Source organism: Lytechinus variegatus, chromosome 11 (genome assembly GCF_018143015.1).
Source record: "Lytechinus variegatus isolate NC3 chromosome 11, Lvar_3.0, whole genome shotgun sequence".
Taxonomy (NCBI): domain Eukaryota; kingdom Metazoa; phylum Echinodermata; class Echinoidea; order Temnopleuroida; family Toxopneustidae; genus Lytechinus; species Lytechinus variegatus.
The window spans coordinates 6,676,278-6,688,074 of NC_054750.1; the positions used below are offsets into that span (position 1 = coordinate 6,676,278).

Consider the following 11,797-nt stretch of genomic DNA (forward strand, 5'->3'; position numbering starts at 1 on the left):
ATAATACAATGGGTTTTTATGTTAACAGTATCAGGAGAATTCACATACTGTGTAGTCATTATCACCTATACACTGGTGTTTCATTATAGGCAAAAATATATTTTCTTCGGAAGCTCCTTTCCACAAACAATTGCCTAAATCTGCAACATTGGATAAGCACTAACTAATATTGCAGCGAATGATGAATTTTGGGGGCTCCTGTTTTTGCTTTTAATATCTAGGGCTCTTTTAACAATAATAATAACATTTGTATAGCACCATCTATCTTGTAACAAGGCGCATTGTTATTATTATTTTTACCCTGGCTTTAGCACAAGCTGCCTTTCAACGCTCGTGCATTCAAGGAATTAATCCTGCCAGGTACCCATTCATCTCACCTGGGTCGAGTGCAGCACAGTGTGGATAAATTTCTTGCTGAAGGAAAACATGCCATGGCTAGGATTTGAACCTACGACCCTCTGTTTGAATGGCAAGAGTCAGAACCACTAGACCACGACTCGCCCACTTTCGAGCGTTTCGGTAGCAAAATTGCCTGCAGCTCCTGTATGGGTTGTTTCCCATATCATATTACGTCTTTCTCATTGACCTAAAGCACTTACAATGAAATAAAGTGAGTAAAATCAAATTGTGATTGTGTTTACTTTGCAACCCTAGTTGCATATTCAGGCCAAATCAGGAAAGATCCAGTGACATTGTCTGACCCACTCTATTTGTCTATGAACTACAGTTATTGGTTAGCTAGACTTGGTAGACATTGTGGCACTAACTACACACATATTCATCATGAATCTTCTTTTGTGAAATACCTTGATGTCTTTTCTTCTTTCTTCGTAAAATAACTGTCGAGTTTGCGTTGTTTGGCAGCATTCCCATTCTCCATTTCTGATTTCTTAGATTTCTTTCCAGATTTCTAGACAGAGGAAGAAAGAAGGATTGTGACATGAATATGATAATTGGAAGTAGATTGGTGACAATAAATCAAATCCCCCAAAACCTTCTATCAATGGCTATGATCATGGAATGTTCCTAGGAGTATTGAAGAATGTTGCTTTAATCACTCAAGAAGAAAATAACTTATGCTTTGTAAGACTTCCATGATATATCTTAGCTGTTGTAATAGTTTTGATATTGCATGTATCAATAGTTTCATCTCATATATCTATACATGATCTAGTTCTATTATCAACTAAAAAGAAAGTGCAAAGGATTTTTTAATAATAAGAATCATTATACAGGAAAGGAACTTATACTATGTGAACTATGGTATTAAAAATTACTTATGTAATGAAACTGAAGGTATAAGAGAAGAACTTAATTATACCACATATGCTATGGCACTGATAGTAAAAGAAAATAGTGTAAGGACTTAGGATATAAGATGTTAAATTTCCCAATTACCTTAGTAATAGCCCTGCCATTGTATGCTTCAAATGCTTTCTTCATACCGGTAGATACAGCTTGATTCTCAAAGGCACTTCTTGATACCCACTGATGATGTGGGGTGTCTTCAGATTCTTGAGATCTCTCACATCCATCACCCTCCTCCTCCTCAATGATCATTGTCTCTAGCTCGTAGGTTTGTTGGATGTGAGAGAACATGTGCACAAACTTGGATTTATAGAGAAAAGCAAAAATGCATGACATGTTGTATACCACTATGCTGCAGTATAGTACTATTATGATAGGAATTCCAAATGGCTACTGTACCAGAACATTAGTTTGGATAGGCATATCTTTTAGAAATTAAGTGTAAATTTCACTATTCTGTAGCCACTTGTTCTACTAATGGATAACAGGAATATTTGGGCTTTGTTCATTTGCATTTTATTTGTTGTATGAATGTTGTAAAAAGTTTAAAGTCAGTTTATTAACATTTTATTAGTGAAAGACTTCATGATCAAAACATTTTGTCCTTGGAAAGGGTTCATTGGCATTGAACCCATTAGACAAAATACCAAATGGGCTATTTTGCATTTGATAGCATTTTTTAATGGAAAGGGGCAGGGCAAATACCCCATACCCTTTTTAAAAATTAATTTATTTACTACCTACCTGACAGATGTGTCTTCTCTTTTGAACATTCTTCAATGTCATATTCAAGGTGCCCTTCAGATAGTCATCCATCTTGTTTCTCATCTTCTTAGGAGAGATACCTTCCGCTATCTCTATACTAGGAAACTCCCACATCCCAGCTAATAGGCCTGTATTATATTTATCAAGGAAGACAGCAGGAATAAAATGTTTATGAGATCAGAAAATGATAATGGTGAGGCTGCTCAGATACAGTGCATCCCACAAAAAAGGAACCTGTTTTTAGAGATAGATTTCACAATTATTAACCTTGTCATTCCTACATTCCCATTGTTTAGCTTTGCTGATTGAGGGGATAAATAGTCAAAGATGCTGAGGGGTAATTTCTAAATTCTAAGTCATATATCTCAGATGCTATCCTACTCAGTATCTTTATCTTTGTCATTCCTACATTCCAATTGTTTGTCTTTATTGAATGGAAGGATAAGTCGTAAAAGACGCTGGCCGTATTCTGAAGTCAGGTTTAACTTAGACCATGGTCTATCTCTGTGCTAATATTATGGGAAGCCATAAGTGTCAAAATTTTTATTAAGTTGTATGTTTCTTATGTTTGCTGTGCTTTTTCCTGATTCATTGAAGGCGAAGAAAATCATCTACTTATACTTCCTAGACAATTATGGATGATTTAAGAGCCAAAATGAGCTGAAATATGATATCTCTACCGTTAGTGATTTATGTAACAATTGGCTTTCCAGACTTAAACTACAACTTTAAACCTGAGTGTTAAACCCGACTTCAGAATACGGACCGCTGAGTGTGAAATCATGCTTAAAGACATTGCCCAGACTTCTATGGATATGCTTTGATGATAAACAGTCCTAAAAAGGATTTGGATTGTGTTAAAAATTTTGATCTGTATGAAGAAGATAAGTATACAGAAATCAAATAAAAGACATACAGCATTCACAAATCTGTACCACTGTGCAGTGTCAGAAGAAGATGAGCAAAGTGAAAGATAGAGTGATAAGCAGACAAAGTTCTAATGTTGAATGAAAAGATAGAAATAAAAGAAGAGAAGGATTGATAGAAACAAAAACAGCCATCAAGGGGGGAGATGAGAATGAAGGTGCAAGGTGATATTTACCAGTGTCTGGTCGTTGCACCACGAGATATTCAGATTCTTGACTTAACTGTCTTTCTACGATGCAAACAGCATGCTGCAAAAAATCAAATCAAACAAAAATAATGCTGTATTTACATCAATTCTCAGTTACTCTTTTAACAAAAGGCCAAAATTTCTAGCCAACCTTTCTCCTAGCAAATTAAATGGTGTGATTTCAGTAGGTTATTTTAGCTTATAACCTGTCTTGGTTGTAAACCCTCAAGACTTAATATAAGTTGTGTTGTGATGAGCACCTCTGCCCCCTTACAGACTATCATCAGATTAGGGCATAAAGAATAATTCAGAACAACCAATTTATTCTTAGGCTAAAAAAGAGGCATGTATACATTTTCATGCTATGGCCTTGGTGCTGAAACCTGTATAATTTCTATAGAGTGAACCTTGACCTCTCTAATAGCATATAATGATCATGTTTTGAGAAAGGCGCTGGAATTTGAGGTGACTGGTCAGAGGGGAAGGGGGCGACCGAAGAAGACATGGAAGAAGCAAGTGATGATGGAGGAGAGTAGGAGGGTTGGCTTGAGGGAAGAGGATGCAATGAATAGACTAAAATTGAGGGAGGGAATGAGGGTGATCTCTTTGAGTGCGAGGTACATCCAGCCATCCCTATAATGATTGACATTTAAAAGATCAACAGTTCAAAGCAGACCTGCCAACCTCTGAGAATGAAAAACTGTATTCTGTGATAAAAAAAATGTATTTTTCACCAAAAAAGTGTATTTCATAATAAAATGCATGGCGCACTCGCTCATCCCGGTGCTCAAGCTGCATGTAAGCTAAAATGTGCACTGCTCTTGCAGATGAAGAAACAACATTGAAACATGTGTATATCACATCCTGGTTTTAACAAAATGATTGAAAAAAAAACAAAAGTTACCTGAAATTACATTGATTTGTGTTCGTTTTATGAAATAGATATATAGAGATATTTTTCTCAATAAATTACGATTTTGTAAAAAAAAATCATATTTTTCAAAGAAAAAAGTACTGCGCATTTTGTTTGCAAAAACGTACTAAATACGCCTAAAACGTACTGGTTGGCAGGTCTGTCAAAGCAATCCTAATCAGTATCAAGCTCACAGATCCCAAGCTAAACCAATTTGGAGACTCCGACTTCATTGCATAAATAATTATAACAGATAAAATAAACTTACGATTTGCTGTCTCAATGGCTTTCGCTTAGGTTTCCTTGGATAATTCATTACGCCGAGATTAGTATCAGGAGGCCCATCCAAACACAGTGTACATCCATCAGCAGCTAATCAACGATAAACATTCAAATGATTAAATTCACATCAAGAACATATTTAATAATAATAATAATAACATTAAGTTCTTACAGATGCAAAATACCATATAAATAATCTCTCTGAGTGTGGATGATTTGTTTTAATTTTGTATAGGGCCCATACAAGTCCTTAAAAAGAAGCGCTTCTTCCTCTTAATAATACCAGTACACTTTTTTCCTATTTGACCCTGATTTTTTTCTTTCAACATTCATGCTAGATTCACATGGTCCTATAAAATCTCCTGTATTTTGTAAGAGCTCACACCAAAGATGAAGAATTTGGAGTGAAAAGACCACTGAAAATTAGCAAGACTTTCTTAGCTTGTCAGAAAGACTTGGATTGTGAAGTTTCCTACCATGCCATTCAGAATTTAACCTATCACCCATTATGATATTCAAACAAGGCAAGCTGTCAGAAGTCAATATTGCATCATATAAAAAGAGATCCGCTACAAAGGCACTATGCGTCTTTTTAAAGTGGCTTTTCCGTATTTTTCCATTTTTGTCTAGGATTAAATTTGATAATTACTAATTAATGCTGCTTGCAGGAATCCTGCGCAAAAGACGCGACTGTTGACTTTCAACAAGATTATTTTTTATTTGATATCACTTTATTGAAATCACAATAAAGGAAAGAAATTGACAAAGTCAATACAAAACATAATAAAGATTAAGATAGGCCCAGGTCATGACGCATAACTGTCGATGCAGGGCAGTAGTATAAAACTTAATTTCGAGGTACAATTTCGAGGTAACAGGTACATAACATATACATAGAATATATCTTTCTACCAATACCAAAACAATATTATATTACACCTTTGAAAGAGCACCAAAATCTTTTGCACAAAAGAACTATCAATATAGACATGTAGATTTGCATGTTCACTAGTGGATTACTATGTTAATGTCATTATAATCTGCTATATGTTTACTGCATACAACTTTGTTGGAATGAAGTGATGCAAGACACTGAGCAAGCCAAAACTTGACTAACGTTGTCTGTCAAATTAACTATAACGGATTTCCCCAGAATAATGTCTTTCGCCAGGATAGCTGAAAGGCAGTATGCTGGCATTAGGTGGTTAAGAATGCTCTGTTCGTGATGGTAATCTACTTCACTAACTTTGCACGTCTTCAACACAAAAGCAGAGACTATTACGGCATACTTAAAGCGGTGTACTTGTGAGCATGTAAGGGGTCCTAAAGTTAAGCATCACTCATTGTGCATCAATGTTCAATTGCATTAAATGTGCACTCTCTGTACTGCAGTATGACAAATGATTCCTATTCACATTTTCTACAGAGGCTGCAATAAATCACAAAATGCAGAGAAAAGCGGCAACTACTTGCAGTTTAGGATTTATGTTCACTTTAATATCATACTGTCCTTCAATAAAACAAACATATTTTAGAAATTGTGGTTAAGGAAATAGAAAAAATTTGCATGATACATCAATTCGAGAGTGTAGCCATAGGTCCCATTCCAGATTTGGTGGCAATCCCAAGAGGTGTTCATAAAACATTTCGTAGTTTTTGTTATTGTGAATCTTGTAATATTTTCTTTTTAGAAAATGATCTTCAAAATATTCACCATAAATTAAGAGTAAGACAATTTGCTTCTAATCGAATTGTCATAGTTTAATAATTTGTAAACAAAGTGCGTAGCCTTAGGTTCCCCCACTATAAATCAGAAGTCCCTATAGTAATGTAAGTATGTCCTTGGCCTTGTAACACTAAGGTTAGCAATTAATCGCTTAATGAAATGGCCTATCAAGATCATTGTTCATTGTGGAGCGTTGTGGGTTTGAATCCCTGCCATGGCATAACTTCCTTCAGCAAGAAATCTATCCACATAGTGCTGCACTCAACCCAGGTGAGGTGAATGGGTACCCGGCAGTATTAATTCCTTGAATGTATGAACGCTGAAAGGCAGCTCAAGCTAAAGCCGGGGTGATAATAATAATAACATCACGCCTTGGAATAGAATATTTCTAGACAGATGGCACTATTTAAATTCCTATCATTATTGTTGCATGTGCATTTTGCTCATTAGACTGAATAGTAACCAATCAGAATTTTTCTTTCAAATTACAGATTAATCGCCAACCTTTGCATTACGGGGCCCTTACCACATTCAATATCTTGGATCTCCTCTTTCTTCAGTGGTGGCTGACTTAAAATACTTTTGGTAAGTTTGGTAGCTGGGTCCCTGGTCAGATGATCCATTTGTTTTATGGCCTTACAGTGGGATTGGACCGGACAGGTGTTACATTGGGGGGCCTGAGGGGTGCAGACCGTCGCCCCGAGCTCCATCATTGATTGGTTGAAGTCCCCGGGTCGGTCTGGGTCGACGATGGCATTGGCAAGGTCCCTATGGATGGAAGAAAGTACAATTAGAAGCTATTAACTGTGATTATAAAACATATTGGAGAACACCAGGGGGTCGTTTCACAAAGAGCTGAGTGCGACTTATGGGGTGTTGCAAGAAACTTGCGATCAATTGCAAGTCTATTTTTGATCCCTAAATCAATTATATGTATTGCAGTTAATTGCGAATTTGTGATTGATTGCTAATCTGCTCCTTGAAACAAGAAGTTTAATCTGATTTGCAACAACTATTCTTGATCTATCAGTTGTAAAATTGCAACAGAATATTAGCAATTGATCGCAAATATTTTCTTGCAACACCCCCTTAGAATCCTGCTTAAAGGTAAAAGACAGTAGTTGTAGCAAACAATTATTTCATGAGAAAGTCTTTTAAATCAATGTTAATTGTTCAAATATTATCATACATTTAGATCTGATTTAGAACTTATCTTTGTATGATCATGAAATCATAGCTCAAAATCAATCATTCTGATGATCGCTTACACAGAAAAGCATATGTGGGACAGTGTAATAACATTGCTTCAAAAAATACCCGTCATCTGAATTCCATGCTTACTTTGCTCGTTTCTCAGCAATCACGCATTTTCTCCCAGAGATATTCGGCACAAAAAATGGCACATATTTCTTAATTATAAATACAAACACTTTGGTGGTAATTTCATTGGATTCTGTTCGAACTTATTTTGAGATAATACCATCACTGGTTTAAATGCTGACGCGCACAGTATTTTATATAATGTGTAATCTGATTAATAAATATAAGGTAGTGCACATCCTGTTCTGATGATCTGACCACTTCCACGATGTTTTATATATACTGCATGCGACTGAAATTTAAAGTCACACTCAAATCTTTGTGAAACAATCAGTAGGACCTTGGTCAGTTAGATAAATGTAAAAAGCTGTTCGTTATGACTTTGAAATGAAACACTTTTTTCTAGGAAGATTGTTTTTTTAATCCATAAGCTTCTTCTTCCATGTTATAGTTCTATTTAAAGTATTGCATTTGAACTATGGAAATAAAAATAAAAAGGATAGATATTTGCTTTTCCATATATCACTCATTCTTAAATTCTTGCAGACCAGTGTCTGCACTGCTATATCATGAGGGATGCCAACTAGAGACAATCCCTTGATCTGTGTGCCTGAGACTTGGTGAGATATTCAAATAGTTTTCAATATTTTTTATTTTGGGGCAGGACCGAGAATGTTCATTATTTCATTATGCATTTGCAGATCAACCCTGGACAATAAATTGACAAATTATCTTCTACCATGTGAGTATAATCTATCATATCAATGAATATTCATTGGAGGGATATAACAGAGATAGATTTTCTTTACCACATTGCTGCCATGACATTCTTACTGGTAAAATCGGCACCTATCATCCTCAACCGGGCAAGAACTCTGATCACATTGCCATCCACAACACCGGTAGCCTTAACGAAAATACAAAAGAAGAAAATATGAGCCTATCTCACATTGCAGTAAGTGAAGAAAAGCTGTGATAATGTGACTAGGAAAGCGGAAAGGTCATAACATTGTAAACCCTATCCCATCCCCTCCCAGTGCGTCAAAATAATGCAGATTAGGAGGCATGATAGCTCAGTTGGTAGAGTGATGGTTTCGTATTCCAGTGACCCAGGTTTTATTCCCACTCGGAGAACCTATATGATAGGAATGGGAAATACTCGTGGTAAATATAGGCAAATACTGCCTCAATAATTTTGTTAGGAAAATGGGACACAGTTGGAAATGCAGGAAAATACTACAAAATATACTTCTTGAATATTTTCAGGTATTGCCGGGTGTTTGTTTCTCAAGCATATTTTAACATTTCCCTGTACATCTTAAAGTACTTTCCAGCATTTACAATTCTTTTTCCTAGTATTACCCACCAGGGGAAGAAATTTCTAATATCTCAGGAAATTGCCAAGCCTGTCATTACCAGGTCCCTCAGAGAGGATTTTTGCATATGGTCCTGTAATTGCTTGCTTACAAACATTCATGCTTTTTTTTTTTAAATCAACACCATTATATTGCCTTATCATATTTTCAAACCTTTATATTTAACAAATTACAAAAGTTATTTGATGATGCGCAGGTGCAACAACTAAACAGTACCTCGTTGAAGGATATTGAGGCTATTGCTCCTGCTGTATAGCGGCCGACACCAGGCAGCTTCTTCTGAAGTTGTTCAGCGGTTCCTGGAATCTGACCATCAAGCTCATTCTGAACCTTGAGAGCGCCCTCTAAAAGACGCTGCCCTCTAGAGTAATAGCCAAGACCTGCCCAGACTTCTCGCACCTCCTATGAATAGAAATTATAATTGATTTCACAGGGACAACATATCACCAAAAGTATCTTGAAAAAATTATAAATGCACATCATCTTTCAAATGATTGGGGTATTACATAAGACTGACAAAAAAATGTATTAAACAAGTAAAAAGCCTCTAAGACTCCAAAAGTCAATGTCATTCAATTGAAAATTCTACTGAATGTATTCTGACCGTAGTGTGTGACTCATTTTCACTGACATAATCAGCTTCCATACAGCTTTCCAGCCCCTTAATAGGATTGTCAGTAATTGTCAATAATTCAAAAACTTTGAGTGAAATGGCTAGAGTGGCTCCTTAAAAAGCTCAAATTCAGTAGAACAAGATACAGACAATTTTGCCATTATTCTAAATATCATAAAGATTTTTATCACACATAATCATAATTGGAATCAATAGTAGTGAGTACAAATACATGTATCAATAATTTTCTACACTATATATGTGTGAAAAGAAACTAGACTCCAATTCTTCTTATCTGTTTGTAATATAATTCTCACCTCTATAGATGAATTTGAAAGCGATTCAAGAGTTGGCCATTTCTGGAAAGATAGTGAAAGATATTTCAGAAATTGTACAACATATTGAATGAAATTAATTTACATAATCATTATACAGCTATATTATTTGATGGAGCAATGTCAGGTTTGTGATAAAAGAAACTAAAACAAAAACTTTGTTTAAAGAAAAAGTTGTAACACATTAAAAGAAAGTCTGTATCAATTCAAAATGCATTGAAACCGATTCTTAGTGATAGTTTTCATAGTTTGATTATTTAGATTTTATCCTCCGATTTTCACAACTTAACATCATCAAGAAAAATAATAAACTACACGTAATTCAATTGACCAATACAATTTAATTTAAAAAAAAACAATTTCAAACTTATTCAGGACTCAATAATTCAATGTCTTTTGCAATTTATTTATATTAAAAAAAAGTTAAACAATTTTGCTATTTACTTTCATCCATTTGTTGTAATAATCTATCACCGTGGCAACCTGTGTCTGTTGACACATTATCTCAGAAACCCAGATGGCATATGCTTTATGATTAGTGTCTTCTCCTTTTATCTGCATACAATGAAAAAGAATTGACAAAGAAAAAAATTGATATCACAATTCACAAGTCATATCAACTGAAATGATCATATCACTAAAACAAGGACTAACGGCAAAAAAGGACAATATTGAAGAAAAAAAAATGATTTGATACTTGCAAGTTAGGGGGATACAGTCACAATAAGATGCTAATATATGCTTCAAAATGCATTCAATTTACCTATTAAGCCAATAGCAAAATAAGGTTTTGAGATATTTCACTTCACCAAGCAAATTTTTTAATCATTTCTCAAATTCTTTTAATCATAGTTTTTCTCCTAATAACAGCATAGGTCATCAATAATTAATGTGGATAGTTCTCAATCATTCATTCATATTTGTAAATATATAAGTTTATTGATCAGTTTCATCAGTAACATTTAAAAAGTACTTCAATTTTTAATGAGGATTATATTGGATTTCAAGAATTTCATGAAAATTAATCTTGTCATCGATTTTCACAAGTATACCTAAAAGCAGATTTGATGAAATTATTAGTAGCTTCCAACTGCTATCATTGACATTATTGAATATCAATAACATAATCGCATAACGGAAGTCTTCCTACTGTTCTTGTCTCCAACACAAATCTAAGCCTACTTACGTTTCTCCATGGCAAATCCCTCTTGTTTGCATCATACCACTTCAACAACTTCTTACGCAAAGACTTGATTTCAGTCTCCGAAAAGCTGTGAATAGGACCTCGTACCTGTGACTCTGATGAGATATTGAATACAGTAATATGAAAAAGTATTTGCTGACATGCATGACATGAATTATCCTTAATTACAGTTATTCATGTTGATAAGAAAGTGTATTTATAACTCTGATCGATTGTTATTTTTCCACTTTATTATTTGGAAAGGAAATGACATTCTCCCTCTTTCTGAGTTTCTCTCATGATTGTTTTTATCATTCACTCTTCCGATAAATGCAAGCTAGATATACTCATCATACTCATCGTAAGGCTGAAGTCAATTCAATAACAATTAGACAGCAGCTCCCCAGACAAGCCAACACCAACAGAGATATGACAGATCATCAGATAGTCCAGCGTCCAATACTGAAATGCCAGCCTATTTAACTACATGAGTATCAGTCAGCATCACGATTGATGTCAACAATGTAGCCTTTTTTGCACTTGCACTTGTTCTACTTACCGGAAATACTCTTGATTTTCGATGCCTTTTTCATCATGGAAATAAATCGGGCAATTATCACTGATGTGTGGTGCTTCTTCAGATCCAAATGGTAGGTGTACCTCTTCAAATCTGGAGCTGGTACTTAAAACCGTGGAGCTATCTGATTCCATGCATACGTACTCACTGCACATCATCTGTCTTATTCAAAGCCTGACACTCGACTCGCCAAGGCAGGCCCCACGAGTTTGTTATGAAATGCATTCGATTCGGCGCGCGCTTTGTTGAAAGGGAAAATCCCGGAGGATTCCACTCAATCAAGAG

General features: G+C 35.2%; 1 protein-coding gene across 1 annotated transcript; it reads right to left on the reverse strand.

Annotated features, from left to right (window-relative positions):
* Positions 1–425: 425 nt before the first annotated feature.
* On the reverse strand, positions 426–11,679 carry LOC121423886 (adenine DNA glycosylase-like). The gene is made up of 12 exons (XM_041619412.1): positions 11,495–11,679; positions 10,939–11,051; positions 10,197–10,307; positions 9,735–9,776; positions 9,021–9,206; positions 8,238–8,335; positions 6,635–6,876; positions 4,369–4,472; positions 3,176–3,248; positions 2,053–2,201; positions 1,399–1,608; positions 426–910 (listed from the first exon to the last, which is right to left on the reverse strand). Exons 1-12 carry the CDS (start codon positions 11,529–11,531, stop codon positions 782–784), a joined length of 1,494 nt encoding a protein of 497 aa, XP_041475346.1. The 5' UTR covers positions 11,532–11,679; the 3' UTR covers positions 426–781.
* Between the last annotated feature and the right edge of the window lie 118 nt (positions 11,680–11,797).

Excerpts from the sequence above, each read along its gene's own strand:
- LOC121423886 (XM_041619412.1), bottom strand. The coding sequence starts at position 11,531 with ATGATGAAAAAGGCATCGAAAATCAAGAGTATTTCCG. Across the intron at positions 9,207-9,734 it reads TTTCAAATTCATCTATAGAG|GAGGTGCGAGAAGTCTGGGC; the intron begins GTGAGAATTATA and ends TTCTATTCATAG. Across the intron at positions 3,249-4,368 it reads AGCCATTGAGACAGCAAATC|CATGCTGTTTGCATCGTAGA; the intron begins GTAAGTTTATTT and ends GATTTTTTGCAG.